General features: G+C 44.3%; 1 protein-coding gene across 1 annotated transcript; it reads right to left on the bottom strand.

Moving 5' to 3' along the window:
* Nucleotides 1-4310: 4310 nt before the first annotated feature.
* LEMD2 (LEM domain containing 2) lies at nucleotides 4311-14178 on the bottom strand (the record flags this gene model as incomplete). Its single annotated transcript, XM_010294053.1, has 9 exons — nucleotides 4311-4754; nucleotides 5919-6021; nucleotides 6114-6215; nucleotides 7261-7406; nucleotides 9764-9843; nucleotides 10494-10570; nucleotides 11852-11927; nucleotides 12649-12689; nucleotides 14023-14178. Coding segments are annotated over 9 exons (932 nt in total), but the record flags the coding sequence as incomplete, so codon positions are not given.
* Between the last annotated feature and the right edge of the window lie 165 nt (nucleotides 14179-14343).

The raw sequence follows: 14343 nt of genomic DNA, 5'->3' as shown, positions 1-14343 counted from the left end.
CGGGGATCAGCGGAGGCTCCGGCGTCCTCCCGCCACCCGAGAGCACGTCCCCAGGGAGCCACCGCTCGGCCAGGAGCCGGGGAGGGGGAAGCGTGGGGGCTCTTGCGGCACAGAGATAAGCTCGAAGCCAAGCAAGTTTTCCACAACCCACTGGGGTCTCCTCGTTTTGGAGAGACAATTCAAAGACGCCCATGGGCTTTGCATCAGGCCTCACCAGCCTTACAGGAGCGTCCCTACAAAAATAATTTGCTCCCTTGGGCTTGGCGCAGAGGTCTGGTTCCCGGGTTGGAGGGGTAGGGAGGTGGGGACAGGACTCACACCTCGCTCTCTGCCGTAGCGAGGGTCCGTTCATGAACGTGTACAAAAACCCTTTGCAAGACCTACCTGGAGGCCGTTGTGTAAAGGTTGAAGAAGTCATGGTGGAAATGGGCAGACGTTGGGGAGTGATTGCTTCGGACAGGGCCCGTGCTGGAGGGAGGCGCCTTCGGGCAGGGCTCACTGGCCATGCTCTTTCTTCTCCGGTTCACGTTGATCTTTCCAGGAGAACTGGCACAGTGCCCTGACTCTGCGCCCCATAAATAAGGCACAGCATCAGCTGTCATGTCAGCAGGAGACAAAACATTTAATGTGAAAGGCTTTAAATGGAAGCAGGAAATGAAAAGATAAAGGGCAAATTTTTATTTTAGACTCCTTGTTGGTACATATTTTCCCTTCTGACAGTAAGGGGATGCGATGGCTTTATCAGCCCACCGTTGGAGAATTTATTTATAGAAACTTAATATTTTGCAAGGAAGTGGGAGAGGGATGTTAGCAACTCTGGTTGAGCAAATGCAACTTGTAAGGAGAGCAGGGCAGGGCGCTGAGGAACCCAGCTATTCCCTCTGCTTTGAATGGACCTGGGGTTCTGGGAAAACTGCTAGTATGACAGAAATTATCAATACAGTTCGTACAGAGCAAGCAGGAGCTTGGCAGCGAGCGTGGCATGAAGCTAGTCTTCCCTGCTCTCAAGACAGCAAATGAAAGAAGGGACACGGAGGGAAGACTATTGCAGAAAACATCATGGCAGTTTGGTTCAAAGCAAACATCCTCTGGCACATGTAATTACACCAAACGGAAGACTATTTCCTAACCTTGAATATATTTCAGCTGTAACTTAGCAACCTAGACTGGGTAAAAGCATCTGAACAGGAATGCAGGTAGAGAGGAGGGATTTAGCCTTGCATTGCCTTTTGTTCCCATACCTTAGCAACAACTCAATGCCAGAGAGGAGATAACCAGCTCCTGCCGACTTCCACGGCAGCCAGGGAGCCAAGCTCCTTCTGTGCTGGTGGAAATCTTCCCCTTTGTCATCCAGACCTACATTATGAGATAATTAAACATTTCTCTAACCAAACACGAGTGAGTCAACCATGTCCACAGAACTTACACAATGATGATTCATGGACTACTTGTGCCGTTTCAGGAGTAGATTCTGAAGAAGTTGAGACTCGTGGTAGCACATGTTCTGAGTCACTGACACTCAGGTGAGAGAGCAATTGAAAGCACTCGGGGGAATGGACCCTAAAGACGACTCAGACTTGCCAACAAGATGTGCTTACGTATCTTCTACTCACCAGCCAGCCTTGGGTATGGGGTAAATGGTTTAAGACTTGACTTTTTGCCTTTATCCTTTATATTATTTATGTCAACATAAATATCCCCCCTTTTACAGTGATGTCTAATAGCCTTGCTTAAAGCACATTAACCTTTGGGACACAAGGAGGAAAGCAATGTGTCCAGTAACAAGCAGCAGCCTGGGAGCAAGGGCAGGGAGGGACATCAATCCCACCCCAGCACCACATCCAACACTTCCCTCGCTACTTCCCAGCCTTCCTGTACCATCTGCCTGGCACTTGCATCACGTCCCAAAAAACAGGCAAACTAACCACGTCCTGAGGATGCCACAACACACAGGATCAGCAGCTTGGACCAGGGTCAGGATTTTCTGTGGCTGTTGACTTCAGACACCCAACGTGCGAGGGATCTGCCTTTCAGAGAACAAGCGCAAAACACATGAAGCTTGAGACACCCTCCCTCAGTTACCATGACCTTACTGCACCATCCCATTCCCTGCTTTAAATAACTGCTTTATTATGGGCCACAGGAACACTGATCAACCTGCTAAACTAGTATCTACAGTTTCATAATCCTCCATAACCTTTCCAACCCAACCCATAACCCTGTCAATCTCTTCAAAATGCAGCTAAACAAGCTAACTGCTTTTCATACACACCTCTGCTTAATGCCAACTATTCCCAAAACACAGATTTAATTTGCAACCAAACACTTGAGACTGCTGACTATTGCGCTGAGGTCACCGAGTGCCACAGGGATCCACGTTGTCTCATTAGGCTGTCAAGCAATCCCCAGGCCGTCTTCAGTCTTATTCTTAGAAACCGTAAGCTCCCTGGAGCAGGATCTACTCAATCTGCATGAGCGAAAGCACTTGGAACAACCTGTGACTCCTCAATAAAGGTAATGAATTATTTGTAATAAATTTATTTTATATATTGACTTACAGAGCTAAATTGAACATATAATAAACAGCACCAAAGCAGTGAAATTTATTCTACAAAAACAAATTTAATACAAAAAGATGACTGCAATGCCTGACTCTTCACTTCTGGATTTGGACAGTTAAAAAAACCTAACCCAAACCCCACAAATATTTTAAAAAGACTTAAGAATGTAGGCACTGGTGTTTGCAAAAATTTCTATGGCAGCAGTGATGATCTTGTAACAAGACTTTAGAAGAATCAAGGCTGCTTTCACTTTATCCCCTATTTTATTAACAGTGGAAGAAGCTTGTTATTGTCTTGAAGACAGCTGTTGAGTCTCCTCTTCTGCTCAAACACCCTACCTTTGTAACCAGAAAGAAAACATAGGGTAAGAGTCAACTCCACGCAGAGTATTTCCCATTTAATGGGAAAGACCTCCCCATGTTTTGTTCCTGGAGAAATCGGCGCTCTCCACTGCTTTTGGCTGATGACCACCAGCAGGAGGTATGCAAGGAGTCTCTGCAGTCCTTCCACAGCAGCCTGCGGGGTGCACGGGTGGAAAACCCCACCGAAGCCAGCAGTGGGGTGGAGAAGTGCAGACTTCATACTGGGAGGTGAGCAGGGACTGGCACAAGAAACCCACCTCGTACGTGGCATCACCAGCCTGCAAACAGGGAGCAAGGCTTCAGCAGCCTTCCTAAGCCAACCCAGAGCCTGGAGAGGAAGCTCTCCATGCATCCAGCGTCAGAGATGAAGGCAAGCATTCACATTGTACCTGTGATGCTAAGGAGAGCAACATCCACTGGTTAGATGGGTTCAAATCAACGCTGGCTTCTCTCTGCAGGTTTTACTAGCTTATACTAGAAATAAATTTGGTCCCTGCTGCCTTAGTGGTGAGCTGGACAGCTGTTTTGCAATATTGGGAAGAGCAGATTAGCAGTATCTCTGCCTAGCCTAAACTGCCACACACTGGTGCCATTTTCTTTGAAACAAAACACTCCTTTTGCTGAACGTAAAAAGAAAGGTAAGTAACCAAATTATTATAGATACAAAATACAAGGCCTGCAGGATGAACAGAGGATTGATCGCTGCTCCTTGGACCTACTGTCAGGCTGCAGGAACACCGACTTGGCAATCCCTGTACCACTCCACGCGTGCCACATCTCTGCTCTGACACACAGCACACACATTGCAGCTGCCCAGGATAAACATGTACATTCAGCCCTAATAGCCTTTCCAAAGCTGCTCTTTAATAGCCCATGAAGCAGTCCCTTGGGCTTTAGCCACAAGAAAGCGCTTTCTGAAGCTTCCTATATCCTTTATTTTTCCACCCAAATTCCCCCCCACCCCCCCGAAACATAAAGCACACAGACTGCAGACTTAAAAGATATAACAGGGTCACAACCACTGCTCCATCCCACCCAACCCAGCCCAAACCACCAAGGCACGTCAGACTGCCCTCCCTCTAGGACTACCTTCACCTGACTTTTCCCCCCTCTCCCCCGCTTTTAAAAGGGTGAAGTAGACACAAATATTTCCCTCGCTAGGAAGCAGCAAGTGCTTTCATCACTGGTTTTGTACTGATAGCAACAAATTCTAACAAAATGCATCTTAACTGCCACCCTAATGTTTCCATGGGAAATGTTAATGTTCTTTAAATGCATTCCCTGATGGACATTGCCACCAGTTGGCCTTTGCAGAACTGAGGTCAAATTTTAAACACCTAAGCTTTGTCAGAGAGATCCTAAGTCTCTTGATATTAGGTATGCATTTTTTTTCTTTTTAAAAAGTTGTAGGTTTGCCTGCCTACGGAAGCCAGATACCTGCTGGAAGGCTAACTTTGGTGCAATTCTAGCTTCCCACCAGCTCAAGCCCATCTTCTTTCCAAGCCAACTTTATTGCCCTGAATTTTTGTGTGTGAAGATTTTCAGAAAGAAGAGCAAACAGATACGTGCAATCCCCAACCCTAGGGGATTAGGACCATGACCTGCTCTTTCCCAACACCACAGAAGGGACTGTCCCCTTGCAGAAGTGCACATCAACAGCTGCTCAACTTCCGCTCCTCTTCAGTGCTCTGAATCCGAGACGTAAGAAGGTTGAGTCCATCTCCATACAAGCATATCTTCTCCTGCTACTCTGTGTGACTCTGTCTGAATCCGGGACTCATTTGAAGCCAGAAAGTCCACAGCTCTCTCCCAAACCCGCTTCATTTTTTTTCTGCAAGAAACAGCAACAAAAAGAAAATAAATTAGAATCATATCCTCATTGTGCTTTCCTGCTTACAGCAATTGTGGCTGCTGATCAACCTACCACTAGCTGCCTCGTGTTCCCTGTGCAGACAGAAAAGTAGATTAAGCCAGAATGCTGGTTTAGAGGCAATTTCAGGCCAGGACACGAAGACACAGCTCCTGCCTGGGGCAGGGGAGGAAGATGAGACCCTCTGTCAGTAACTGATGACCGCTCTGAATTTCAAGCTCAAGTCATATTGCGAAGGGACTCGATTAGCAAATTGCCCTCACCCTTCCTCCATGCAGAGAGATCTCAGACCAGAGAAGACAAACTGGAGGTTCACCCCAGTTTTCAATCAGTGTCTAGTAATTCTGGGCACCACACACACAGAGATCGGTTCAAAACAGCTGAAATAACCACTAGTAAGAAAAAGTTTTGTGACCAATCACAAGAGAGAATTGCAGCACACATACTCTTCTGTGCCATCAGAACAAAGTAGCTCCATTAACCAAAACATTCCTGCAGAGATGGAGCAAGTGGCACGTAAACCAACAAGAAGCAGGCTGCAGCTCCCTGGCCCCATCGCCCATGGAGCAACTATCTCAACCACACTTCCTTTCTGAAAAAGCACCAAGACCAGACATCTCACTGTTTCTCCCTTTCAAAGCTGCCCAACTCGAGCTGGTAACTTTCCAGACAGCAACATGCACAACCACTTCAGACGAGCCCGATACCCTATTCGACTCACAGGAAAGTTTGCTCTGAAAAGCACAGCACAGGACAATAAGGTATGACGGCCGAGGAAGAGCCGTCACACATCTACACACATTAGATGAAGGAGAGAAAAAAATCAGATGCTCCATGCCCAAGCAAAACAAAATCCAATTACTGTTTGATAGAACAATGACAATACACCTGTGTGACTGCACAAAATATCAGCCCCAGGACTGCCACATTAATCTGCAGCAGGTTAAGACATAGCTTGAGTTATGTCAAAATCCTTTATAAACTGAAAAGCCAGACAGACTCTTCTCGCAGTCCAGCTTCCCATCAATTGTCTGCTCATGGTCTGCTGCCCTGTAACTGTGGTTTTTAGCTGCGCTGAAGAACATCATGCTGACAGCCCTCCTTAATGAATAAAATTCAGCTCACCTGCTTTGAGGAGGGATGAGGCTGTCCCGAACATGGAAAATGCCGACGTAGGGGTAACGTTCCAAATTCCGTTCCCATTCCTTATAGTGGTCCTGGACAACAGCTGGAGGGCAGGAGGACAAAAATGGTGAGAGACCTCAACATTGCAGAGAGAAGAACACGGCTACTTGCATTTACACAGCTACTGGATTCTACCTATGATCTTCTTCACCATTTCATACATGGCTTGTTCTTCCTCCTCCATCTTGCGCCAGCGATACCTAAGGAAGATCAGGATCCCCCAAAGAGTTAGCAGACCTAGAAGAATAAAAACAAATGGAATTCAAGTAACTGACAGACATGTACTTGCTGGATGCTAGCAGTTTTATTTCTGACACTGCCTCTCCCTAGAGGCAGCTTTTACTCCCTGCTACCCAGGCCTGCTTGGAACTGAATTCAAGCAATTCATTTTGTTCACCAATGCAGCTGCACCCCATAAAAACCTTGGTCCTGGCAACACCTGCAGCAGAAGAGCACGCATGCATGTAGGAAGAGGTGGTCAGAAGGCCTCATCACAGAGTTGTTTCCCCCCCACCAGAAACCTCAGCACAACCACAGGGCTTCAACTCTCTAAGTCCCAGAACTATCTCTTTGCTAGAGGCCTCCCCCACAATAATCACTTAGGAAGACTGTCAAGCTCCACTGCTCCAAAGATAGCTGCTTGATAAGCAAATAAAGCCTAGGGCTCCAGCGACAGCCCAAAATTCAGGAGATCTATACTGAAGGTTCAGCATTGACAAATGCCCCCGTTACAACATGAGCTAACTTTAGTATCTCAGGCTCTACAATAAACATAACTATCCCCTTTCACCCCCACCCTGTCTGGCCAGATTATAAACTCTTCTAGTCAACACTCATCTCTCGTTATCACCTCACTCAGTAAGACCTCTGTCTCAGCTGGGGCATGACAGACTATTCCAATAAAACCTCTAACACTGAAATGCTACAAGTCATTATTAAAGAGGCTAGAAGACTTCACAGCTTAGTGCAAGAAAAGAAAGAAAAAAATGAATCTTTTAGGTAGGTTCACATACTTATTTTGCAGACTATAGTAATGAGGAATACCCAGATACTTTAAATCAGCTTGCTGATTTAAAGTAAGTGTTAAGCACTCGCAGCACAAGAGCAGGTCTACAGGTCTCCCTCTGCTGCCAGAACAAAGGTTAATTAGAAATTAACTCATCATCAGATTCATTTCACCTATGTTAGTAATTTCATATGGCTGGGAGAACGTGTGTGCACGCAGAGGTTCACCTCTACAGCTAGCAAGGGGAGAAGCTTGTTACTAACACTGACAACTTACTCCAGAAAAACAGGAAAAGGTTCATAATGGCAGTGACCACTGCCCGACGGAAACGGCAGCTGAGCCCCATCTGAGGGTGGGCCGATTCAAGGCAGAACACTTCCTCCACTTTGGTAACGGGTTCCGAAAGGTCTCTGCCTTTCAACCTGATGGGAAGAGACAGAAAATCTTCACTGAAAAGAGCAGACACTCTAACTGCAGTCTTCAATCAAGACAGGGAGAACAAACAGACTGCGGATGCAGTAACTCCTTCTGTACACCACATAGAAAATACACCAACATCCTTGCAGCTCTTTTTTCCAGAACATTTTGGGACTGGCTGCTTAGCAAGGAATGGATATGGCTTTAGAAAAGGCAGCAGGGCTGGAACTCCCACTGGTAAACTGAAGTCTCCCTCTGCAGACTCTTTGACAGCACCTCTCAGCGTGCAGAAGATTAAACTTTAAATTGGATTCCCACCTCCCAGCACAGAGAAATGGAAATGTTTATTGAGTCACTCATCAGCAATTGCAGAGAGAGCAGCTGAGGGAGACTGTGAATGTCCGTGAGGGTTGTGCTGTTTTCCTCAGTACAGATGAGCATAAACAGTTTAGTTAGAAAAGTGACAACGCATCAACTGTATCTGCAGTGAGAAACAGACACACCCTCGGAAGGCATTCATGGCAAAATCGATACCACATCCTCCTGCAAAATCACTTCTACACACCTGCTGTGCCATCCGATGTGCTTTTAACTCACTTCTTTATATACAGATCTACACTGATGCCATTTTCTTATTAGATACTCTTAGCCAACAGGCATCAAGTAATCCAAGTGAGGAGCCATCAGATTCAGAGGAATTGGACTAAAGGGGATTTTATTTTTCTAAGCTACTAATTCATTCTAGGTTTGCAATGAATAACCTGTTAGAAAAAGACATGTTCGCAATTTACTAGTGCACAGCTCACAAACTGCTGACAGCTTGTATTTGGTTACCGGATTCTACAGTAGCTGGAGACACACAGTTGTTTTCCACCCCCTTGTCTTATTTACAATCCAAATTCCATGAAAATATTTAAAATATGCAGCAGAATCACCCAGTGCAGAGCTCATTTTCAGTTCTGCCTCTCAGACTAGCACCTAGAAAAATAATCTCACGTAGCGTTTGCTAAAAATGCCACCCGCAGTTTTTTAAGCATGCTGCACACTCATTCTGCACGCTATGCAGACTTTGTGAAAGTAGATCCATTCGGTGAACAGCCGGCAGAGTTGCTAATTATGAAAATAAAAAAATGGGAGTATATTGTATCACATGGCTCCTGACATGAGCAGTGCTCCTATATAAAAATATGAATTGGAAAACTCTGGACCCCAGCCCACCTACAAATCCAAACCTGCCACTAAGGAAACCATGTCCTGTCCTCAGACTTTGCCACACACCAGTAATAAAGCAGCAGACACTGTCTGATCCTTACATCACAGCAGCAGCTGCAGAAATTTTTTAGAGAAAAATCAAGCAGTGGGAATTCCTACAAGCTATGCCCACCAACTCCAGTGTTACTACGTTACAATTCATTTAATCGAAGACACTTTTAGCAATGTTAAAATGCAAACAAGTGTTAGACTTCAGAGTCAACACAGACTGGAGGCAGCCCACACTTCCCAGAGGAAGATAATGATGTCTGCGGACTCTGGATAACAGTCTTTCATTAGGTTATGGCCTGAATGTTGTATTTTTTACCTGAAAAAAATAGCATCTCTGCTATTTCTCGTGTACTGAGGAGACTGCTAGCCAAGAAACCCAAGAGAAAAAAAGCCCCACCAGTGATTGACTAACTCCCTGCATAGTCAGTCAGTTCATTTTAATGTGTATTGTGTGTTCTCCCAGAAAGACAACTGACACTGAAGAAAAGACACCATTCAACAAATCCCTTTTCCTCTCCTCCTCATCGGGACTTGCTCCAAAGGATCCCAAAGCATGGGTGATGTTTCCTACTGAAGAGTGCTTTGGTGCCCAAGAAACCCTTTGGTCCAAGGATGCAGTTCCACACAATATTGAAGCTCTGTCTATGGCAGCAGTACTGAAGAAAAGTTATGTTGGGAAAAGTGACCATAATGGGCAAGTTTGCGAAGCGTGCTGTAGTCACAGGACCATGGGCAGGACACCAGGACCACCACTTCTAAACCTTGCAGGAAGTACAACATAACAGTTGATAGTCATAAGCAGCCCTGACGTCGGATTTACGCCTCATCTGCAAGACAGGGCGTTCGTGAACGCAATGTCCCCCCCTGCGAAGGCTGGGAAACAGACTCCCCAGGAATGAGCTCAGTTGCCAATTTTTCCCGCAGGGCTGTACTTTTCATCTGGAAGCTTGCCCAGCAAGCACTGACAAAGCCAATCCCAGATTATCTGATGAAATCTAACAAGGTATGGGAGCTTTTAGGCCACACCAGAGAGGATGTCAAATTACGCATCAGCCAACACCAAGCAACATAACTTCTGACACAGCAGGCTTCCACTTACCATATTCCTAAATCCTTGTTACTGTTTAGTATCCAATGCAGGGCAGCTTCAAACTTCTGTGGGGAACTACCAGTTACATTCTGTTCAAAAGAAACCATAAAAAAATTAGTTCTCCCTTCATTTAAAATACTGAATAACATTATTTCATTACAGTAGTGGAAGAATTCATTCTATACGGTCTGTCCCTAAGTTAATTCTAATCATAATTCTGCAAACTGGAGGAAGGAGAACTAAATCTGAAGGTCTGCGTGGACTAAAGTCTTCTGACTATGGTAGATGATGCATGAAGCACTCCGTAAAATAACACTATCCCAGACTGTTAAGACTAACCACTAAATACAACATAATCTTACTGACAGTTTACCATGAAAGAAATGGAATGCTAGATCAAAGCAGTCTGTCTTCTGACACTTTGGGGTATAGAAAAATCCTTCTTCTGCCCAGCCCTCAATTCAGGGAAATTTCTGGTTTCAGAAGACTGATGACTACGGTGAAACAACAAACCATTAAGTTAGATTTACAGGGGCTGAATCAAGAGATGTAGGAGAGGATTATTTTCAAAAGAACTGTTGAGAGCAGGACTGGCCAAAGGGGAAGCTAGAGATATGGGAAAGAATCAAAACAGGATGAGGAAGTAAAACAGATGGTGAATTGCTTTAGTATCTATTATTTATTGCCTTATAAGAGACTAAGGACTATGTTATACAATAGCTGTTCACAGCCTACTCACCACCACATGATCCTTTGCTTCACTAACCCAAATGCATTTGCTTTTTAGATTCTCAGGGTTTCCACATTCAAAATTACCTGGTAAAAAAAGTCAAACAGAAATAATGTTTTTTGGGGAAAAAAAAAAAAGCAGCCCTCAAACAGTTCAGAAATACACTGAACTGTCTGGAAATGCTATCCTTTAAAATCGGCTATAGCTCTGGGCAAAATGATTACAAGGCAAGATTTATACCGTAGGCAGGTAAGATTGTGACTATTAATAAAATGCTCAGCCACTGCATATAGGTTGGGTAAGGGCAATCAAATCGCATGCTTCAGTGTGCGAGCTACTCAACACACAATGTTAAAAAAAAATACTGTTTCTCCCTCTTGCAGAGTACATAACCACCTCTCTGACCTAACGCCCTGAAGAGGGGCTTTTTCTATCAGGTATATTTTCTATCAGGACTGCGGTGTTGGAGTTAATGATCAGCAATGAAAAATGCTTCTAAGGACCCTAAATCACATCTCTACCTTCCACCTAGGCAGAGAAATGCTGGTGAGGAACTAAATCTCCTAAATCTAGCTTCACAAACTTGACTAAACAAATATGCTAAGAGACTATGTAAAACTGGTGGAAATTTCACAGGTGCTGAAGCCTGATTTGAAAAGATTTAGCAATTCTGTGAAGTTTAAGTATCTAAAGGGTTCAGCCTTATTGAGGTCTGAAATCTAAAAAATGGAACTTAGGTGCTTTTATTGATTATTATACATCTTGCTGAACAGGTTTTTACTCATCCACTGAATTTCTAGCAGCCTTCTCCATCACAAAATACTAGTTATGGACTGGATTCACTCATACATAGTAGAGACCGGCTGAACTACTGTGCTCAGTTAGCTCCTCAGCTAAGAGAGCCTGTGTTACTCTGTACCGAGAAAAAAAAAAGATGCACTCACATAATCAGCTGCCACATTTCAGCAGAGCGCTGGCAATTTCTTAAGTCGCTTTAACTTTATTTGTAAGAATGCATCAGCTTGCACTTACTGGCTCTGCATGTCTTGAAGACAATTTCAAGATGCTGGTAGAAGAGAACCAGAAAGCTGAATATTTCTACCTCAAATTCCTAATATATCAAGTGCAAATAAGGACCCCTCTACAAGAGCACAGTGATATGAGTGCATTAGCTAAGCACTATTCAGAATAAAAATAAACACATCTTTTTCTATTTTTCTATTACCTGACTTTCTCAGAGCTCTTCAAGTGGAACTGACTGTTCCATAAACTCCTCTCTTCAAACTGAGGTTAAAAATGTCCAGACAGCTGAGAGAGGCAGTTTGCTGAATGCTCATAAGTGTTTTATAATGACAATTGGAACTTACCAGCTTGTACGGACAAGTAGTTATACAACTCATGCAGCATGTTCATTATTATGTCCTTCTGTTTAGCTTGACAGAACTGAAAGTCAGAAACAGGTTAACAAACATGAACAGACCGGCAGCAACAGGACAGTGGTCAGACTAGCTAAAAATACCAAAACAAAATACCAGCAGTGGGGTTTGGCTCAGTCATGTGCTATTAAATTCTAGTTCAAATTAAACATACCGGCAGCAAAGATCTACAGTTTCCGAGTCAAAAGTGAGCTAGCGCATCCTCTGAAAGCACCACTGACTCCCCCAGCCCATAGCCCAGACTGTACCACCAGAAAACCCATCTGACCGACCACAGATTGATTCTTTGCCTCCAGAACATCACAGGAGACTAACCATAAGCCTGAATCCAATATGAAATTTCTTTTCTTCTAATAATACATTATGATAAAAGAAACAGGGCTCTACAAACACTTTATGATGGAGTTCAGGGAATTAGTTGGATTACATCTTGCATTGTTAAAGCTGAACACAGCTTTATTGCAAACCAGTATCGCTTCTGTTACAACTATTAAAGAAACTGATTCACATAATTGGGAATTTAAATTTTTATCTTTCAGAGTCTCATATACAGTCCTAATTTCGTCTGGCCCATTAATTCCAACTCATCAAGTCACAATTTTTCTGTAAGATGATAGAACTAATAATTTCACAGTGATACTGATATTGGTGGAAGTTACCTAGAATAATTACTCTTCTGTGAGAATCCCCTAAACACAACACTTAAAGATAAATAAATATATGCTTACATCATCCGTTCTTTTGTCACAATCCACAGGCAAGAGATTAACTATGAGAGAGAAGGGAAGGGTGAGTTAGCTGGCTGCAAAACAAGAGCTTTGATCAAGAAAGTAATTATCTTTTTAAAAGAAGGCACTACTTTAAAGCCCGATTCTGTTAATCTCGCTCTACACAGTACCTTGCTATGCAAACAGCACATACAAAGCGCTGCTTTGGTAGGCAGCACTGAAAGCAAAACAAATAAAATGGGTGCAAATGATGAACCCTGTTCAGCTGGAAAGTAAAAACCAGGGGCTGAATATTCTAATAGCTCCTTTAAGTACATGTTTCATGCTCCTCTCTACCTACTGCTTTGTACTGATTTTTTACAATCTAATGCCATTCGCTGCACGTCACGGTCACCTGAAATATCACAGTGATAACAGGGATTTAAATCAAGCCTCCTCAAGGCAAAAGCAGAGAATTTATTTTAGTTGGAGCTATTCAACTCTACAGATCATGGCCCCTTGTTTAACAGCTCCCTCCCACCCCAACAGCTGGATCTACACTGGCCATCGGTCCACCATGCAGTATTTTCTAGCAATCTTAACTACCTGAGAATTTAAAATATTTGCAGCTGTGCTGCAAGATTTCTCGCTTCAAAATAGCATTGGTTTTGAAATATCCAACAAAGTTGTAAAGGGTGCATCAGAAATTCAGTGACATTGAACAGTTTTATTCTGACTTTGAGAAAGCAGGAAACAGCTTTCCCAGCCCACGCAAAGTGCACAGACACCCACAGGCACAGCATGCCGAGTTTCAGGACTCGCACCTTCCTAACCACACCCCAAACCCCATCCTTCTTCAGTTAAAGCCATGGAGTGACAATATTTCCATCTGCTCTAGCTGGGGAACTCTGCTTTAAAAAAACAGGTGACAGGGAAGCCCCTTTCCATTTTTTATCCAAGCTCTGCTACACCTGAAGTGCCGAAGTACCAATTCAACGGCCATACTTCTCACGAGGCCAGGATAAAGGCCACGAAGGGCTGTGCTGTGCAGCAGCTAACATTAAAAACGCAAAATGGGCAATTACACAGACATTATGTTACACAATGGACAATCATAAAATACATCCTTGGCCTAGCAGGAACGTCACTCTCCATAAAACACATGGTTTTGAAGAACCGAAGGCCAAACTCGTTTGAAAAAAAGCACACACTTGACTGACTTTCCGTGGCTAACAAGGTTTCCCATAGGCAAGGAGAGATGGAAATGGGGACAGAAGCAGAGATGCCAAGTTACAGCAATGAGAATGATAAATGAGATGGTGATGGAAGTAATAAACGGAAAGCAGAAAAGGTGAAGAATAAAGTTTAAAAACAGGATTAAAACAGTACACATACAGTTCTCCTCTCTCCTGTCAAGCCAGCCTGACCCAATCATCTTCACCACGAGGATGCCCAGAAAAATCAGCAGCAGCACAAAGCTGGCGAGGCAAAGGAACTGGGAGAGGTAGTATTCGAGGCCTTTGCCCTTTCCTTCCATCTGCTGCTTTGGGGCTGACCGCAACAAGTGAGTGCGGGAGGTTACTCCCTGCCCTGCTCCCGATGCTTCCCACCAGCTCCCTGAGGCCAGTCCTGCATCACTCGTAGCCCTCCATGGGAACCGCCGGATCAAGCCCCCTCCCCGGCTGCCTCCCCTGTCTGCCTCCTTCCGAACACTGG

This window comes from Phaethon lepturus, unplaced genomic scaffold (genome assembly GCF_000687285.1).
Source record: "Phaethon lepturus isolate BGI_N335 unplaced genomic scaffold, ASM68728v1 scaffold24109, whole genome shotgun sequence".
Taxonomy (NCBI): Eukaryota; Metazoa; Chordata; class Aves; order Phaethontiformes; family Phaethontidae; genus Phaethon; species Phaethon lepturus.
Note: the sequence above shows the minus strand (reverse complement) of the source record. Positions and strands in the feature narration are given on the sequence as shown.